This window comes from Pristiophorus japonicus, chromosome 6 (assembly GCF_044704955.1).
Source record: "Pristiophorus japonicus isolate sPriJap1 chromosome 6, sPriJap1.hap1, whole genome shotgun sequence".
Lineage (NCBI taxonomy): Eukaryota > Metazoa > Chordata > Chondrichthyes > Pristiophoridae > Pristiophorus > Pristiophorus japonicus.
In genome coordinates, this window is record NC_091982.1 from 215,483,495 (window position 1) to 215,504,635 (window position 21,141).

The 21,141-nt window shown below is 42.0% G+C and overlaps 1 protein-coding gene across 1 annotated transcript in view; it reads left to right on the plus strand.

Annotated features, from left to right (window-relative positions):
• Nucleotides 1-21,141, plus strand: part of wdfy1 (WD repeat and FYVE domain containing 1) — a 73,695-nt gene that overhangs the window by 26,671 nt on the left and 25,883 nt on the right. The window contains exons 7-8 of the mRNA XM_070883591.1: nucleotides 7,671-7,797; nucleotides 18,164-18,269. Of these exons, the coding sequence (XP_070739692.1) occupies nucleotides 7,671-7,797; nucleotides 18,164-18,269 (233 nt within the window). The remainder of the gene's footprint in view (nucleotides 1-7,670; nucleotides 7,798-18,163; nucleotides 18,270-21,141) is intronic.

Here is a 21,141-nt window from a genome sequence, read left to right on the forward strand (position 1 = left end):
GACTGCGCGTCATGTCTGTCTGTCAATTAGTTATTTTGACCAATCAGGTAATCATCAGAGATCACGAGCCCTTGAATCAATCACAATTCAGAGAGCATTGTGCTTCCAAACAATCTAATTCCAGAATCCAGAGCCAATCGGATTGCTAATATTCCTGATGGGTTTTAAATCACATTTTACCAACATGTTCTGTGACATACAACCATCATCACAGATCCATCCTATTATATACTTAAAAAAATAAAATTCATAAGAACACAGGGAAAAAAAATCACAAATTTGCACATAAATGTACCCATTCTGTCATGTAATCACTCCGACTCTTTTTTTTTTTCTTCTCTTGTGCACTTCTCTGGGCCTCACTAATGGCCTTCACCCTCCGAACATCATTACACAGAATGTACAACACAGAAACAGGCCATTCGACTCAACTGGCCCAAGTTGGTGTTTATGCTCCACACAAGCCTCCTCCCACCCCTCTTCATCTAATCCTATCAGCATAACCTATTCCTTTCCCGCTTATGTACTTATCTACCCTCTTCTGGTAGCAGAAAGGATTAAAATTACTGGTATTCCCCCTTTCCCTATTCAAATGTTGTGAAAGAACATTACTGTTAAAAGACCAATGATCTGGAATTGGACCTTTTTGAGGGTTTTGGCCTCTTTCCCACCCTCTTTCTCGCTCCCTTTCCCATCTCCCACCAACTAATGGGGGGCAAAGGGAGCAAGATATAGGGGCCGAAATTGCACCTCTGAGGCTCGTTAGCTAAAGTGTTTTCGCCCGGACGCGGTGGCCAGAGCCCCTGGGGCTTTGTGCCGCACCCAGTGATTAGCGGCACAAGCATGATGATGATGTGATGATGATATCATCGCCGTACCGCACGACCCCTTTGCGCTCCGTGGGGGAAATTGCCCCATGGGAAGCAAGGTTGGCGCGGGGCGATGCGAGAAGCCGAGATGGCTGGGGTGTCCCAGCTGCCCTTAAAGGGGAGACAGTAGCACTGCCGCCTACAGCTTTTCAGTCGGCCCAACAATGGTGGCTGCCATCATACAGCCCGGCGCCCCCTTTTGGGCGCTGGCCCGGCCAACCTCCTCCCTGGTGGCCCAGTGGGTGCCACTAAAGCGGCTGCAGAGTTCGCAGTAGCCCTCCCCTTTATTCTCCGAGATTTAGCGGCCCATCTCGTCTGGCACTATATTTTCTTTTAATTAAAATTATGCATCCAAAACCGGGCGCGGGGCAATTTTGGTCCCAAAGACTGCTGCCTGCTGAATAGTGGCTGACCTCTTGCTTCACCCTGTAGCTCTCTCCCTGAGCTTTGTCAGTGCTATGTTCCTTCCTTTCTGCACACAGTTGCTCCATAAAATAGAAAGGCAAGAAAGAGCTACAGAAAGTATAATGGGACAAGAACAGGAGAAGGGTGAAAATCAAAGGAAGAAGGAAAGAGAAAAGACAAAAAGCTAAGAAGGGGAGGAGAAGGAGTGCCAATGGGGGCCACAAATGAAAGCAGGGAAAATAGAAGAGGGAGAAGGAAAAACGCAAGTAACAGTTTTTTAAAAAAAGAATAGCTACTCATTCCATGTTGAATGTGAGGCAGCAGCTCATCCAGTCTCTTGGTCATTGCTGTGTGAGTTGCTATGCGTCGCTAATTTTCTGTTCTATTTTTAAACCACAGGAGAGCCATTAAATTAGATTTGACCCCTTTATGTGCACAGTATCAATGTTTCATAAACCTGTCAAAATACTCAGTGCATCAAATGTCACTTCTTAAGTGGTACAAAAGAAAATGAATACAATGATACTACACGGAAGGTGCGAAAGGATCTTCCATGTCCCTATCCACTAGATGGTGCAACAGTTAATGATTTTAACAGAGGCAAAGGAACTGACCAATTAATTGTGCGAAAAACTGATAAATTCCTCACCTATTCTGGTTCTGGATCCTGGGTTTAAATTTCGATCAGACTGATGGAAATAGTGCTTCTATGGAACGGGACTTGGGACAATCTCAAGAGGATGGAGATTCACAGTGCAGTGCTGTCCATAATTCAGCATAAATTGCAATCACATTTATTGCAATCACATTTTGATACCTAAGGATGACTCCGATGGAAAAAGGAATGGGGGAAGGAACCACACTGATGCAGAAGGGAAATGTTGATTTAAGGGTTAAAGTTTTGAAACGGAATATAGGAAACATTAATCATAGAATCGTAGAATGATACAGCACAAAAGAGACCATTTGACCTATCGTCCCTATGCCTGCTCTTCGAACTTAAGAACATGAGAAATAGGAGCAGGAGTAGGCCATTTGGCATCTCAAGCCTGCCCAGCCGTTCAATATCATGACTTATCTTCTACGTCAACTCCACTATCCCTATATCCCTTGATCCTCTTAATATCTAAAAATCTATCTCTGTCTTGAATATATTCAACAACTAAATCTCCACAGCCCTCTGGGGTAAAGAATTCCAAAGATTCACCACCCTCTGAGTGAAGAAATTTCTCCTCATCTCAGTCCTAAATGGCCGACCCCTTATTCTAGGGGAAATATCCTTCCTGCATCTACCCTTCAAGCACTGTAAGAATTTTGTAAGTTTCAATGAGATCACCTCTCATTCTTCTAAACGCTAGAGAATATATGCCTAGTCTACTCAATCTCCTCATAGGACAATCCCCCCCCCATCCCAGGAATTAGTCTGGTGAACCTTCGTTGCACTCCCTCTATGGAAATTATATCTTTCGTTGGGTAAGGAGACCAAAACTGTACACAGTACTCCAGGTATGGTCTCACCAGAGCCCTATATAATTGCAGAAAGACGTCTTTACTCAAATCCTCTTGTAATAAATGCAAACATACCATTTCCTTTTCGAATTGCTTGCTGTACCTGCATGTTAACTTTCAATGATTCGTGCACAAGGACATCCAGGTCCTTCTGAACACCAACATTTGCCAATGTCTCACCATTTTAAAAAATACTCTGCTTTTCTATTTTTCCTACCAAAGTGGATAAATTTACATTTCTCCATATTATATTCAATTTGCCATGTTCTTGCCCTCTCACTTAGCCTGTCTATACCCCCTTAAAGCCTCTTTGCATCCTCCTCACAACTTATATTCCCACCTAGCTTTGTATCATCAGCAAACTGGGATATATTACATTTGGTCTCCTCATCCAAATCATTGATACAGATTGTAAATAGCAGAGGCCCAAGCACTGATCCTTGCAGTAACCCACTAGTTACAACATGCCAACCTGAAAATGACCCATTTTTTCCTACTTTATGTTTTCTGTCTGGTTAACCAATCTTCAATCTGTATTACCACCAATCCCATGTGCCCTAATTTTGTTAATTTCTTGTGTGGCACCTTATCAAATGCCTTCTGAAAATCCAAATATACACATCCACTGGTTCCCCCTTATCTATTCTGCTAGTTACAACCTCAAAACAGATTTGTCAATCATGATTTCCCTTTCATAAATACGCTTTGACTCTGCCCAATTCTATTATTATTTTCTAAGTGCCCTGTTGCCACATCCTTAATAATAGATTCTAGCATTTTCCCTACTACTGATGTCAGGTTAACAGCTTTGGTATTTCCCCGTTTTCTCTCTCTCTACTTTCTTAAATAGCAGGGTTACATTTGCTACCTTCCAATCTGCGGGAACCGTTCTATAATATATGGAATTTTGGAAGATGACAACCAATGCATCCACTATCTCTATAACCATCTCGGTTAAAACCCTAGCATGTAGCCTATCACGTCCAGGGGTTTTGTCAGCTTTCAGTTCTATTAATTTCTCCAGTACTATTTTTTGACATACTAATTTCTTTTCAGTTCCTCATTCTCACTAGAACCTTGGTTCTCCACTATTTCTAGGAACTTTTTTTTGCCTTTTTCTGTAAAGACAGACACAAAGTATTTGTTTAATTTCCTGCCATTTCTTTATTCCCCATTATAATTTCTCTTGTTTCAGCCTGTAGGGGATCCACGTTTACTTTCGCTATTCTTTTCCTTTTCACATTCCTATTGAAGCTTTTACAATCTTTTTATGCCTCTTGCTAGATTATTCTCGTATTCTATTTTCCCTTTTTTTAAATCAATTTTTTGGTCCTCCTTTGCTGAATTCTAAAATCCTCCGATCCTCAGGCGTACTACTGTTTTTGGCAACATTATAAGCTACTTCCGTTGATCTAATACTATCTTTAACTTCTCTTGTTAGCCATGGTTGGACCACTTTTCCTGTGGGGTTTTTGTGCCTTAAAGGAATGTATATTTATTGTAAATTATGTATTAATTCTTTAAATGCTAGCCATTGCTTATACAGCGTCATACCTTTTTAATGTAGTTTCCCAATCTACCTTAGCCAACTCTCCCCTCATATATATGCAGTTTGCTTTGTTTAGATTTAAGACTCTAGCTTCGGATTTAACTAAATCAGTTTCAGACTCTATACATTCTATGATATTATGGTCACTCTTCCTTAAAGGCCTCTTTACTACAAGGTTATTAATTAACCCTTTCTCATTGCACACTACTCGATCTAAAATAGCCTGTCCCCTAGTTGGTTCCTCAATATACCGATCTAGAAACCTATCTTGTATACATTCCATGAATTCATCCTCCACACTATTACTGCAAATTTGGTTTGCCTAGTCTACATGTAGATTAAAGTCCCCCATGATTACTGTGATACCCTTGTTATATGCACCTCTCATTTCCTGGTATATACTCTGCCCTACATTATAACTACTGTTTGAGGGCCTATAAACAATTCCCACCAATGTTTTCTGCCCCTTGCAGCTTCTTAGCTCCTTTCTCTCTACTGTCTTTATCCCATCCTTTATTATCAGGACAATCCCTCCTCTTCCATTTTGCCTATCACTTCTAAAAGTTAAGTATCCTGGAATATTTAGTTCCCAACCTTGGCCACTTTGCAACTAGGTCTCCGTAATGGCTATTAAATCAAACCTATTAATTTCTATCTGAGCTATTAAGTCATCTATTTTATTGTGAATGCTTTGCGCATTCAGATATAATGCCCTTAGCTTGGACTTTTTCTATTTTTCCCTGATGTCACCTTAGTCACTGATGTCTTATTACCTTTTGTTACCCTCTCTGTCCCTTCCTGACCCACTCTGCTTATTTTTACCCATTTCTCTCGATGCTTTTAAATCTACTTTCCCGAATCCTCCCACCCCCACTGGAAAGTGCTATTCAGTTAGTCCTACACTCCTGCTCTTTCCCCATAGCCCTGCAAGGTTTTCCACTTCATCCAATTCCCTTTTGAAAGTTATTAGTGAATCTGCTTCCACCAATCTTTCAGGCAGTGCATTCCAGATCATCGTAACTAGCTGCATAATTTATTTTCCTCATGTCGCCTCTGGTCCTTTTTCCTTAATCTGTGTTCTCTGGTTAATGACGCTTCTGCTACTGAAAACAGTTTCTCCTTATTTACTCTATCTCTCCACATAACTCAATCTCTCTACGTAACTGAAATCCCTTATCCCTGGCATCATTCTAGTAAATCTCCCCTGCACTCTCTAATGGCCTTGACATACTTTCTAAAGTCTGGTGCCAAGAATTTGAAACAATACACCATCTAACTAGTGCTTCATAAAGATTTAGCATAACTTCCTTGCTTTTGTACTCTCTGCCTCTGTTTCTAAAGCCAAGGATCCCATATTATTTTAATGGCCTTCTCAACTTGTTCTGCCTCCTTCACAGACTTGTGTACATACACCCCCAGATCTCTCTGCTCTTGCACCCTCTTAAAAATTGTACCATTTAGTTTATTGTCTCTCTTCATTCTTCCTACCAAAACGCATCACTTCACACTTCTGTGCAATAAATTTAATCTTCCATGTTTCTTTCCAATTCACCAGTCTGTCTATTTCCTTCTGAATTTGTTCCTATCCTCCTCACTGTTTACTACATTGGAGTTTCGTGTTATCTGCAAATTTTGAAATTATGCCCTGTATACCCAAGTCCAAGTCATTAATATATATTAAAAAGAGCAGTGGTCCCAACACCGACCCCTGGAGGACACCACTGCACACTTCCCTCCAGTTTGAAAAGAACAACTGTTCACCACTACTCTCTGGTTTGTGTCCGTTAGCCAACTTTGACTAACTGCTACTGTCCGTTTAATCCCATGGATTTTAAGTTTGCAAACCAGTCTATTATGTGTACTTTGTCAAGGGCCTTTTGAAAGTCCATATACACAATATTAGCTGCACTACCCTCATCAACATTCTCCGCTACTTCATCAAATAACTCGGATCAAGTTAGTCAAACACAATTTGCCTTTAACAAATCTGTGCTGGCTTTCATTTATTAACCCATATTTTTCCAAGTGCCAATTAATTTTGTCCTGGATTAATCTCTCTCAAAGCTTCCCTACCACTGACGTTGGGCTGACTGGCCTGTAGTTGCAGGATTTATCCCACTCCCCTTTTTTTCAACAGGGGGTAACATTTGCAACAAGACTGTTCGCAACCTCTGTGTCATATTTGACCTTGAGGGGAGCTTCCGACCACATATCCGTGCCATCACTAAGACCGCCTACTTCCACCTCCGTAATATCGCCCGACTCTACCTCTGCCTCAGTTCATCTGCTGCTGAAACCATCATCCGTGCCTTTGTTACCTCGAGACTTGACTATTCCAATGCACTCCTGCCTAGCTTTCCATCTTCCGCCCTCCATAAATTTTAACTCATCCAAAACTCTGCTGCCCGTATCCTAAATCACACCAATGCGATCTCCCATCACCCCTGTGCTCACTGACCCACATTGGCTCCCAGTTGAGGAATGCTTCGATTTCAAAATTCTCATTCTTCTTTTCAAATTCCTCTATGGCCTCGTCCCTCCCTATCTCTGTAATCTCCTCCAGCCCCACGATCCCCTGAGATATTTGCACTCCTCCAATTCTAGTCTCTTGCGCTTCCTCGCTTTTAATCCCTCCAGCATTGGCGGACGTGCCGCCTTTTGCCTAGGCCCCAAGCTCTGAAATTCCCTCCCTAAACTTCTCCACCTCTCTTTCCTCCTTTTAAGAGCCTCCTTAAAACCTACAGCTTTGACCAAGCTTTTGGTCACCTGCTCAAATATCTTATGTGGCTTGGTGTCAAATTTTGTTAATGCTCCTGTGAAGCACCTTAGGCTGTTTTACTACGTTAAAGGTGCTATATAAATGCAAGTTGTTGTTGTAACCCTCCAGTCCTCTAGCACCACTCCCATACCTAAGGAGGATTGAAAGATTGTGGTTGGAACCTCTGGAATTTCCACCCTTGCTTCCCTCAGCAAACTTGATGCATCCCATCCGGACCGATTGACATTTCTACTTTGAGCACTGCCAACCTTTTAAGTATTTCATTACCTGGTTTTCATCTAATGTACATCAGAATATGCTGTGCTGATCTGGTGATGGTTGATTCTGATGCTTTTATGTTTAATGTGGGAGTGAGTTCCATTTTCATGCACTGATGTACCTCGCCCCCCCACCCCAAGCACAAAGCCTCAAACTGAAAAAAGCACTGTATAAAGAATGATGTGTATGGTGTAGATGTATGTTGTGGTAAAATAGTTTTCTTGCTGCAGCATTTTATATTTTCTTCCAAGAAAGTTTGCATTTGTAGGTTGCATCATTCATTTGCTCTTTGTTCTAACAGGCAGTATCGGAGCCCTTTGTTGGGATCCTATCCACCGGCTACTGTTTTCTGGAGCATCTGACCACAGCATTATCATGTGGGACATTGGTGGGAGGAAAGGCAGGACTTTACTGCTTCAGGGTCATCAGTAAGTGATGAGTCATATTCATGCTGCTGTGTGTCATCTCTCGCTAATTAAAAGTTCAAAAGTCAGTTCTAATCTAAAATGTTGATAGCTGCTGCTGTCTGTGTTAAACCTTCTAAATTAGCTTTGTTAATTTGAATGTTAATTTACAGAGAAACATTCTCTCTTTAAACACTTTTCATGCAAATGTTTGGAGAAGCTTTGTTTTAGCCATGATAGGTGACATTGCGTGCAAGTGAAGCAGTGATGTATTTGATGTTATACGTATTGAAATGTTGTTTGGTTCAATTTGCCAAAACTTTTCATGAAGATAGTGCTGCTTAATATTTCAAAATAATCTTCTCTTTCCTGTGCAAAAGGCTGATTCCAGTTAAAGTTGGATACGTTTAATTGAATACAGTTTATGCCCTTGTGCATTACGACATTGCAGTATTTTGGTGTATCAATATGCTATACCACAGACTGTAGGGCAATAGGTTACACTTTACAATTTTCCATCTCAATTGGGATAATCATCATGGAGATAAAAATGCTTTTCTACCTGAAGGGAAGAAGCCTGAGATGAGATCAATTCTCAACACCCTATGCCTCAATAGCTGAGGAGTGACATTGGGAAAAGTTTGGGAACAGGGCACCTACCCTCTTAGCTTGGGAATTGTTTGTTATATAGAGAACCATAAGAGGAAAAAATATGAGATTAGAATGTGACAATCCAAGTTATCCTAATGGCTCAGCAGTCAAATGTACCACCGGCGTATTCATGAGCTCCTCAAACTAGGATGGACAGTTTTCATCTGCCTATGCCAAGTTGGCAATAATAGTTCAATTTACATAGAATGTTTTCATGGTCGACGAACTTTACACAAATTAATGCTGAAGTATATTGATTGCGATACAGATACACTCAGTTGGTGTGGCTCCAATTAGCTTTAATGTCCTTGAAGCTAATTGGAGTTCCAGGTGCGTGGAGAGGCTCGTGAGGTGCGTCGCTGAGGCCTATAAAAAGGCCCAACGCGTCGGAGAGGCTCGGGAGTTCCAGGTGCGTGGAGAGGCTCGGGAGGTGCGTCGGAGAGGCCTGTAAAAAGGCCCAACGCGTCGGAGAGGCTTGGGAGTTCCAGGTGCGTGGAGAGGCTCGGGAGGTGCGTCGGAGAGACCAGCCGGTGCAGCTACAGGGAGAAGGCAAAAAAGAAGTAGAAAGAAATCGAAAGGTGATGTCACAGCCAAGGGGGTAAGTGATTGGCTGGTGATTGGTAAGTAGTTTTTCTTTTTCTTTCTTCATCAGTCAGTAACCTTTTAACATTGTTGTTGCCCAGTTAAGTTAATCCAAGGGTTAAGTCATGGCAGGAGAGCTCGGACACGTGTTATGCTCCTCCTGTACTATGTGGGAATTCAGGGACGCTTCCGGTGTCCCTGACGACTACATGTGCGGGATGTGCATTCGCCTGCAGATCCTGACAGACGCATTGCAGAACTGGAGCTGCGGGTGGATTCACTCTGGAGCATCCATGATGCTGAGAATGACGTCAATAGCACGTTTAGCGATTTGGTCACACCGCAGGTAAAGGGTACACAGCCAGATAGGGAACGGGTGACCAACAGGAAGAGCAGTGCAAGGAAGGTAGTGCAGGGGTCCCCTGCAGTCATCCCCTGCAAAATAGATACACCGCTTTGGGTACTGTTGAGGGGGATGACTCATCAGGGGAAGGCAGCAGTAGTCAAGTTCATGGCACCTTGGGTGGCTCTGCTGCACAGGAGGGCAGGAAAAAGAGTGGGAGAGCGATAGTGCTAGGGGATTCAATTGTAAGGGGAATAGATAGGCGTTTCTGCGGCCACAACCGAGACTCCAGGATGGTATGTTACCTCACTGGTGCAAGGGTCAAGGATATTTCGGAGCGGGTGCAGGACATTCTGAAAAGGGAGGGTGAACAGCCAGTTGTTGTGGTGCATATAGGTGCCAACGATATAGGTAAAAAGCGGGATGAGGTCCTACGAGACGAATTTAGGGAGCTCAGAGCTAAATTAAAATGTAGGACCTCAAAAGTAGTAATCTTAGGATTGCTACCAGTGCCAAGTGCTAGTCAGAATAGGAATCGTAGGATAGCTCAGATGAATATGTGGCTTGAGGAGTGGTGCAGAAGGGAGGGATTCAAATTCCTGGGACATTGAAACATAGAAACATAGAAAATAGGTGCAGGAGTAGGCCATTCGGCCCTTCTAGCCTGCATCGCCATTCAATGAGTTCATGGCTGAACATGCAACCTCAGTACCCCCTTCCCACTTTCTCGCCATACCCCTTGATCCCCCTAGTTAAGGACTTCATCTAACTCCCTTTTGAATATATTTAGTGAATTGGCCTCAACAACTTTCTGTGGTAGAGAATTCCACAGGTTCACCACTCTCTGGGTGAAGAAGTTTCTCCTCATCTCGGTCCTAAATGGCTTACCCCTTATCCTTAGACTGTGACCCCTGGTTCTGGACTTCCCCAACATTGGGAACATTCTTCCTGCATCTAACCTGTCTAAACCCGTCAGAATTTTAAACGTTTCTATGAGGTCCCCTCTCATTCTTCTGAACTCCAGTGAATATAAGCCTAGTCGATCCAGTCTTTCTTCATATGTCAGTCCCACCATCCCGGGAATCAGTCTGGTGAACCTTCGCTGCACTCCCTCAATAGCAAGAATGTCCTTCCTCAAGTTAGGAGACCCAAACTGTACACAATACTCCAGGTGTGGCCTCACCAAGGCCCTGTACAACGGTAGCAAACCTCCCTGCCCCTGTACTCCAATCCCCTCGCTATGAAGGCCAACATGCCATTTGCTTTCTTAACCGCCTGCTGTACCTGCATGCCAACCTTCAATGACTGATGTACCATGATGCCCAGGTCTCGTTGCACCTCCCCTTTTCCTAATCTGTCACCATTCAGATAATAGTCTGTCTCTCTGTTTTTACCACCAAAGTGGATAACCTCACATTTATCCACATTATACTTCATCTGCTATGCATTTTCCCACTCACCTAACCTATCCAAGTCACTCTGCAGCCTCATAGCATCCTCCTCGCCGCTCACACTGCCACCCAACTTGTCATCCGCAAATTTGGAGATACTACATTTAATCCCCTCGTCTAAATCATTAATGTACAGCGTAAACAGCTGGGGCCCCAGCACAGAACCTTGCGGTACCCCACTAGTCACTGCCTGCCATTCTGAAAAGTACCCATTTACTCCTACTCTTTGCTTCCTGTCTGACAACCAGTTCTCAATCCACGTCAGCACACTACCCCCAATCCCATGTGCTTTAACTTTGCACATTAATCTCTTGTGTGGGACCTTGTCGAAAGCCTTCTGAAAGTCCAAATATACCACATCAACTGGTTCTCCCTTGTCCACTCTACTGGAAACATCCTCAAAAAATTCCAGAAGATTTGTCAAGCATGATTTCCCTTTCACAAATCCATGCTAACTTGTACCTATCATGTCACCTCTTTCCAAATGTGCTGCTATGACATCCTTAATAATTGATTCCATCATTTTACCCACAACTGAGGCCAGGCTGACCGGTCTATAATTCCCTGTTTTCTCTCTCCCTCCTTTTTTAAAAAGTGGGGTTACATTGGCTACCCTCCACTCGATAGGAACTGATCCAGAGTCAATGGAATGTTGGAAAATGACTGTCAATGCATCCACTATTTCCAAGGCCACCTCCTTAAGTACTCTGGGATGCAGTGCATCAGGCCCTGGGGATTGGAACCGGTTCTGGGGGAGGTGGGACCAGTACAAACCTGACGGTCTGCACCTGGGCAGGACCGGAACCAATGTCCTAGGGGGAGTGTTTGCTAGTGCTGTTGGGGAGGAGTTAAACTAATATGGCAGGGGGGTGGGAACTGATGCAGGAAGGCAGAGGGAAATAAAAGGGAGACAGAGGCAAAAGATAGAAAGGAGAATAGTAAAAGTGGAGGGCAGAGAAACCCAAGGCAAAAAACAAAAAGGGCCACATTACAGCAAAATTCTAAAGGGGCAAAGTGTGTTAAAAAGACAATCCTGAAGGCTCTGTGCCTCAATGCGAGGAGTATTCGGAATAAGGTGTACGAATTAACTGCGCAGATAGCAGTTGATGTAGTTGGCATCACGGAGACATGGCTCCAGGGTGACCAAGAATGGGAACTCAACATCCAGGGGTATTCAACATTTAGGAAGGATAGACAGAAAGGAAAAGGAGGCGGGGTGGCGTTGCTGCTTAAAGAGGATATTAATGCAATAATAAGGAAGGACATTGGTTTGGATGATGTGGAATCGGTATGGGTGGAGCTACGGAATACCAAAGGGCAGAAAATGCTGGTGGGAGTTGTGTACAGGCCACCAAACAGTAGTAGTGAGGTTGGGGACAGCATCAAACAAGAAATAAGGGATGTGTGCAATAAAGGTACAGCAGTTATCATGGGTGACTTTAATTTATATATAGATTGGGCAAACCAAACTGGTAGCAATGCGTGGAGGAGGATTTCCTGGAGTGTATTAGGGATGGTTTTCTTGAGCAATATGTCGAGGAACCAACTAGAGAGCTGACCATCCTAGACTGGGTGATGTGTAATGTCTAATTAGCAATCTTGTTGTGCGAGGCCCCTTGGGGAAGAGTGACCATAATATGGTAGAATTCTTTATTAAGATGGAGATTGACAGTTAAGTCAGAAACTAGGGTCCTGAACTTAAGGAAAGCTGACTTCGACGGCATGAGGCGTGAATTGGCTAGAATAGACATGGCAAATGATACTTAAAGGGTTGACGGTGGTTGGGAATGGCAAACATTTATAGATCACATGGATGAACTTCAACAATTGTACATCCCTGTCTGGAGTAAAAATAAAACAGGGAAGGTGACTCAACCGTGGCTAACAAGGGAAATTAGGGATTGTGTTAGATCTAAGGAAGAGGCATATAAATTGGCCAGAAAAAGCAGCAAACCTGAGGACTGGGAGAAATTTAGAATTCAGCAGAGGAGGACAAAGGGTTTAATTAGGAGGGGGAAAATAGAGTAGAAGAGGAAGCTTGTCGGGAACATAAAAACTGACTGCAAAAGCTTCTATAGATATGTGAAGAGAAAAAGATTAGTGAAGACAAACGTAGGTCCCTTGCAGTCGGACTCGGGTAAATTTATAATGGGAAACAAAGAAATGGCAGACCAATTGAACAAATACTTCGGTTCTGTCTTCACGAAGGAAGACACAAATAACCTTCCGGATGTACTAGAGGACCAGGGGTCTAGTGAGAAAGAGGAATTGAAGGATATACTAATTAGGCGGGAAATTGTGTTGGGGAAATTGATGGGATTGAAGGCCGATAAATCACTGGGGCCTGATTACATCCCAGAGTACTTAAGGAAGTGGCCCTAGAAATAGTGGATGCATTGGTGATCATTTTCCAGCAGTCTATCGACTCTGGATCCGTTCCTATGGACTGGAGGGTAGCTAATGTAACACCACTTTTTAAAAAAAAAAGGAGGGAGAGAGAAAACGGATAATTATAGACCGGTTAGCCTGACATCAGTAGTGGGGAAAATGTTGGAATCAATTATTAAGGATGAAATAGCAGCGCATTTGGAAAGCAGTGACAGGATCGGTCCAAGTCAGCATGGATTTATGAAAGGGATATCATGCTTGACAAATCTTCTGGAATATTTTGAGGATGTAACAAGTAGAGTGGACAAGGTGTATTTGGACTTTCAAAAGGCCTTTGACAAGGTCCCAATTAAGAGATTGGTGTGCAAAATCAAAGCACATGGTATTGGGGGTAATGTACTGGCGTGGATAGAGAATTGGTTGGCAGACAGGAAACAGAGAGTCGGGATAAACGGGTCCTTTTCGGAATGGAAGGCAATGACTAGAGGAGTGCCTCAGAGCTGGGACTCCAGCTCTTTACAATATACATCAATGATTTGGATGAAGGAATTGAGTGTAATATCTCCAAGCTTGTGGATGACACTAAACTGGGTGGCGGTGTGAGCTGTGAGGAGGATTCTAAGAGGCTGCAGGGTGACTTGGACAGGTTAGGTGAGTGGGCAAATGCATAGCCGATGCAGTATAATGTGGATAAATGTGAGGTTATCCACTTTGGGGGCAAAAACACGATGGCAGAATATTATCTGAATGGCGGCAGATTAGGAAAAGGGGAGGTGCAACGAGACCTGGGTGTCATGGTTCATCAGTCATTGAAAGTTGGCATGCAGGTACAGCAAGCGGTGAAGAAGGCAAATGGCATGTTCATAGCTAGGGGATTTGAGTATAGGAGCAGAGAGGTCTTACTGCAATTGTACGGGCCTTGGTGAGGCCTTATCTGGAATATTGCGTACAGTTTTGGTCTCATAATCTGAGGAAGGACGTTCTTGCTATTGAGGGAGTGCAGCGAAGGTTCACCAGACTGATTCCAGGGATGGCTGGACTGACATATGAGGAGAGACTGGATCAACGGGGCCTTTATACACTGGGGTTTAGAAGGATGAGAGGGGATCTCATAGAAACGTATTAAGATTCTGACGGGACGGGACAAGTTAGATGCGGGAAGAATGTTCCTGATGTTGGGGAAGTCCAGAACCAGGGGACACAGTCTTAGGATAAGGGGTAGGCCATTTCGGACTGAGATGAGGAGAAACTTCTTCACTCAGAGTTATTAACCTGTGGAATTCTCTGCCGCAGAGAGTTGTTGATGCCAGTCCATTGGATGTATTCAAGAAGGAGTTAGATATGGCCCTTACAGCTAAAGGGATCAAGGGGTATGGAGAGAAAGCCAGAAAGGAGTACTGAGGTGAATGATCAGCCATGATCTTATTGAATGGTGGTGCAGGCTCGAAGGGCCGAATGGCCTACTCCTGCATCTATTTTCTATGTTTCTGTGAACTCAGAAGTGAGGAACTATCATTTTGGGTTTGTCTGATTGCTATCCATGGACTCCTGCTGGAAGCATTTCTATAGATGTAAGCAAAATGAGGCTTCCAGTGCAATTCCTGAATCTTCCTCCCCTACCCTCGTTTGGATGACTGGAAACCTGAAGATCTAAAATTAGTATACATAGCAACCTTGGGTTAGTTTGTCTGTCCCTCTGGCCTCGTACTCCCCCCTCCACCTCCATCTCTTGCCTCCCAGCTACCTAAGGACCCACATGCTGAAATTCCCTCCCTAAACACATCCAACTCCCTCTCCTCTAGTAACTTTCTTTAAACCCACTTCTTTGATCAGTCCTCCTAATATCTCCTCTTTTGGCTCGACATCCATTTTTAAAAATTATGCCCCTATAAAGCACTTTGAATGTTTGTTATTTAAAGTCATTGTAGTTGTTAAATGAATAATTCTATGATACTTTCTACAGTGATTAATAACTTCTAGTGACTAGCTTGTGTGACAAGATATGGTATTTTTACCCATCAATGCAAATATGGATGAACAAAATCTTTCAACCACTTCATAGCTTGCCAATCTCAAATTAGAGTGGAAAAAGCTAGTCACTCTCATCGGCTCCTGCCAAGTTCCTAATGGGGCTGACATTAATCTTTTCTTGCACATTTAGGTAGGGGAGGGACTGTAGAAGGAAGAGAAAAAGCATCCACTTTTGGGTATATAAACAGGCAAGTGAGGCACAAATCAATTAATTTCATGAACTTTATGTCAATGTATAAAGAACAACAATCAATTGAGAGAATCATTTCTCTGGACCAGCCATTCCTTGTTAAAGGATACCACCACAGCTTCACCAGACACTGCACAAAATGTCTGTAGCTCTTATTTTTCCAATTCAAAATTGTTTACTCTTTCTGTACCACTACAATCCACCTCCTATTTCAACCCACAACCTCTGGCATCTTATATTATTTTTAATTGGTGATATATTTGTGGTTCAGCATAATGGTCACCATAACTTTAGGAGCTACAGACATTTTGTGCAGTGTCTGGAAAGAGTTAGAAAGCGGTTTGAGAAATCCGGGAGAAATGATTTCCCACAGGCCCTGCCGAATTTAACAACAGGGTCTGATTAGCATTTCAAGATTCGAGGCCTCGAGGGAGGGATCGGAGGCGTCAGGGAGGGAAGATCGGGTGGGTGATCAGCGGCCTCATGGGGTGGGATTTGGGGCTTTGTGAGGGAGATCAGAGACCTCTTGGTGGGGCGGGGGCGGTGTTGCTGCAATGATGCTGGATCCAGGTGTAAAGGCAAAGGCAAAAGGTCCTCGCCTACCTTTAGCTGGCGGTTCCTGAGGCTTGGGAATCCTGACCAGCCAGAGTTAAATTTGTAATGGTGGATTGCCATGATGCACGCCAGCTTCATTATAATATTTAAATAGGCGACGCAACTCCTGGCAGCTGATTGGCTGGCAGCTGATTGGCTGCCCGCCTCCCGTTCTCCTCACCCCCCCCCCCCCCCCCCCAACCCTTTCCCACCTCCGTTAAGACCAGAAGTGGATGGTTGGAGTTAGGATTCAGTTTTTTAACTCTTTAACCTCTCACCCAACACTAACTCCATTGTTTTTTTGGGGTTACAATTCTGCCCAAAACAATTATTATACAAGTTGTTTTGTTAATCTTTTTTTAAAATATAAAGATTAACTGCAGTAAAATTGGTCATTGGTGCTGCTGATGTTGGGTATTGTTACTAAGAGACATGAGGTTTTTTTTTATACAATCTGTGTCCTCTAGACAAAGGTCTGCAAGAGAAACATATTGGTATTTGTGTTCTTGATGAAATATCCAGGCAGAATTCGAGTGAAAGCATTATTAACTGGCTGGATATAATATGTAAGTGGGCAGCTTTATGCATGAGAAACTAATATAAAACACAAACCAAGTAGCTGCACTCTGTGACTGTGCAAGGCAATCTTATGGAATTCTTAAATAAAAATTAAAAGTGCTAAAACAAAAATACACAGTGGGTCTAATAGGCACCTGAAAGAGGAACAACAGGCTAAAGTTTTATCAGAACTTGTATATGACAGGCAGGAGAACCCCTTTTACAGGACTGATTTAAAAAGAGATTAGAACATTTTGCAAAGGGAAAGAGTATAGATATACTAATATTTTATAAAGAGGCAGATATGTATTCTTGATCTTTATATGTTGTTGTCCACACCGTCCCCACCTTTGCTATTGATTAGCCCTATGAACTTGTGAGCACTCCAGCTCCTTCTGGCTCCACACAAACATATCTTTGAAAAGGTTTTGAGGCCATTTTTTGAGAGGTCTCCATTGGTCCCTTTAAGGTGCAAGCTCTGCCCATTTGCATCTGATTTTGCATTTTGAATTGGAGTTCTACAACCCTGTAAAGCAGCCTTATTCCTTTTTCAGGCAGTCAGGGTGCTCACCCATTTACAAGCTCACCTGACTGAGATAGGAGGCGGATCATAGGCATCAATGGGGCGGCCGAGGTGCCCCTCCCGATTTTCAACTCCTGGCCACTAATTAGATATGGACGCCTGTGAGTTTAATTTCTCCCCCAAGCTGCCCATGCATCCAAATGTATATTAGTTTGCTGATTTAAATTGTACATGGCTGAATTGATGGAAGTTGAAGATATTTTCTGTACAAGCTGCTAGTTTTCCATTGTGCAATTCTTATGATGCTTGGCCTAAAATCAGCTTGTCTGGAATGGTGTATTATTTTGCTTCAAAATAAATATTTAAAAATTAGAAGTTGTTGTAGCTTCAGTTTGAATGTTATCAGATGGAGACTTCTGTAACTTGAGATTTGTGTTGTGTACACCACGTTTCAATTCCAATTGAAAGCGCTGTGAGAAGTTGAAACCAAGTGAATTTGTTTTTTCAGTATGCGGACTTGTGAAACTGGTTCCATTACTTCAGGAGTGATTATTGAAAAGAATAACTAGCACATTATGGATCTTGCTTGTGTTTATGTTTGATATTATCAACATTTTTACTGAATTCTTTGTATTTCCAATTAACTAAATAAATTTGATGTTTTAGCTTTTTAAAAAAAAACTTGATTTATGTATAATATATACCCATTCAGAGTGCATAAGACTATGTTTAATCCAGTTAACATTACTACTGGTAAGTTGATTGCTAAATCTTGAGGGCAGAGATTACTGAAATGGTACAGCTTCTGTATCAGAGGTCTGCTTATAGGAACTATTGTTGAAAGAGAGGAAACAAACTGTTTTTAAGAAAGTAATAAAGTGTTTTAGTGGAAATTCTTTAGTCACTGAGTAAAAGGGCCTTCGCTTTGGAGAAATGTGCAAGCATTCTTGACTTAAGTGCTGACTTTGATCCATAATTGTTTTCAATGTGACTGCCAGAAATGTTCCAAGGGAATTCAATAGATGTATATTTTAGCAATAGGAGTCTCCATATTTAACAGATTTCTGATTTATTTACAGTGACAAAGTGCAATCTCTGTGCTACTTGCAGCTAACACGGCAGCTGATTTCCTGTGCAGTTGATGGGAGTATTGTCATTTGGAACATGGATGTCCAGAGAGAAGAGGTAATGAGCTTCAGTGTTTCTTCAAACATGAATATCCTACAAAACATTCTGTTGCACCCAGTTGCTTTTTAAAATTGTCAAGATCTGTATATTCATTTTAAATGGGCAGATATTGAACATCATCATCATCATAGGCAGTCCCTCGGGATCGAGGAAGACTTGCTTCCATGTAATGAACTCTTCATTATCCAATTGGGTCATCGTAGACACTAAATATCCCTGACTGAGTCCCCTGCACATAACCTTTATTTGTAATTAGCATGTGGGACTTTACCTACTAGTCCAATATATAACAGTCGGCAGAAAGTGATAACCTGTTCAAATATTCATGAAATGTTGTGGTGATGGGGAGCAATATGCACAACAGCTCTATGACTCACTAATGAAAGCACTAGTGTCTGGTGTCAACATGAACACTGGGAATTGTTTGACTAATAGACAGTTGCATCTCTTTAGTGCCAGCTTGTGACAGTGGGGAAAAAAATTAAAATTTCCTCTTATTATACTTATCCTTAATGAAACAAGTGCATTTCTCCACACATGTTGTAGATGTGAAATGCACAGAGGACAAACAGTGTTATATCCAGTGCTTCCACTTGGGGAAACAGTGTGACAAATATACTGGGCAAGTTTAAAAACACTGAAAGGAAATTATGGAAGAAATCTCTGAGGCATTGTCGATATCTTTATGGGTGCGTGTGAAGTTCCACCAGATTGGAAGCAAGTAAATACTTGTATCTTAAAAAGGCTGACAAATCTGATCTGTGCAACAACAGGCCTATTACCCTAACTTTAGTACCAGGCCAAATAGTGGAAATCACTCTATTAGATTATTATACATGTACTCCTCTAGTCTACCTAACAAGAGACAGCCAACGTAGATTTAGAAGACAAAGATCATGCTTGCCAAAATCCTCCAGTTTCATGTGGATATTCAAGGTGAATTACATAGAAATTATGACATAGAAACATTCAGCTGAACCAATCCATATTGGTGTTCATGTTCCACACTAGCAGTTGTCCTAGCCCCACATGCCCACACTGTTCCGATATCCCTTTATTATTTTTTTCTCCAGCCACTGGTCTAGCCTATTTATAAATGTTGAACTGGTCTCTGCTTCAATCATTAACTCCAGTGGTATATTTTACAACCCTCTGTGTAGGAAATGTTTATCCTGCTCTCGGTCCTCAATCACTTGCGATAAATCTTGTATCTACGTCCCCTAGTTCCAATTGCTGGAAACAATCTGTTGCTATCTACTCTGCCCCATCCCTTCATCCTTTTAAACATCTCTATTGAATCACCCTGTGTTTTTTTTTTCATTTTTAGCAGCCCAATTTTTCAAGTCTTTCTTAGTATTTATATTTTCTCATACCAGACAGTATCCTAGTGAATCTGTGCTGTGCTATATTGACGTAGTGGGCAGTGAATTCCCTATAATTTTTTAGCTTTCAGAAGGCTTTCAATATCATTACAAATAGAAGGTTTCTAATTAAGCTGCTGGCCATGAAAATCAAGTGTAGAGTATAGAATTGGACATGAAATTGGTTAAAATATAGGAACCAGAGTTCTAGTGAGAGGTGTAATGTCTGACTATAAGGAATTGTTGAATAGAGTCCCATGGGAATCTGTGCTTGGATCTCTGCTTTCATTTACATACATGACTTGAATTCAGACACTAAAATAGAAAGAGTAGCAGGAAGGGTGTGTCTTAAGACTTGTATAAATCCAGGACAAAAAAGATGATTCAAAAATGTTTAAAAACGGAAAATGCTGGTAAGTCTCAGCAGGGCAGGCAACATCTGTGGAGAGAGAAACAGAGTTAACATTTAAGGTCAATGACCTTTCATCAGAACTAGTTTATCCATCCAGAATCCTCGTATAGTTACTCAATATTGAGGACTCCTTTACTCCCACCACCTCTTCATCCCCTATTATAAGGAACACTAAACACCTTTCCTATCTCAATAATCCTTAATTCCCTTCTCAACAGATGCAGATTTAGCTCCCTTTTGTGAATTGGCCCCAAATCAACTACCTACACTGGGAGTCTATTCCAAATGTGCACTATCTTGTGGGTGAAAAAGTTTATTTTTCTAACCAGGATTTGAGCATTTTGTATTTGTGTTCTCCAATCTTGTGCTCCTTTTATCTGATTTTATATAACCTGCTTACTTCAGCCTTTCATTATTTTAACAACTGTATCATATTCCTCTGTCATGTTTCCTCCAAAGAATGAAACAGAATTAGCACAGTAAAAGTAAGAAAGGGGCCTGGGAATGATAGTGAATTCAGCTCTGGTATATCCAATTTTAATTGGGTTAATTAGAACTCCTCTCGACGACTTCTGTGTTCAGGTTGCCCAGGTTACAGACTTATCTGTCAGCCTATCTCTGCATTATCAACTTTGTTCGATTCAGGAACAGAGGGATTCCAAAACCAGATATTTTGATTTCTTAATTTATATACTGTTTCTACAATTTGCAATTGATAATACAGTATTATTCTGAAGTAACGTTTAACACACTGGCCAGCCCAGCACAATGCGAGTCCGCATGCCCAAACAATGGCTTAGTCCATCTATTCCACGTCCAGGGATGATCCGTAATCCTGCCTTGATGTTTCTGACTTGTCTTGTACAATGACGACAATTTTACCTTTTTTCCTCAAACCTACTTGTTTACTAACTGCTGTCTTCCTGATCTTGCCTTTAACCATTCTCAAGGTTGCTTGTTTACTTATTTTCAAGAGTTAATTACATGCTTTATGAGTGCAGATCTACATATCAGAACTTTAAACTTTTTGGGGTTAGCAATGCTCTTGTTACAGTCTTGCTGGAGTCTGCTATATCCTTGTTTTGCAGCCATATAA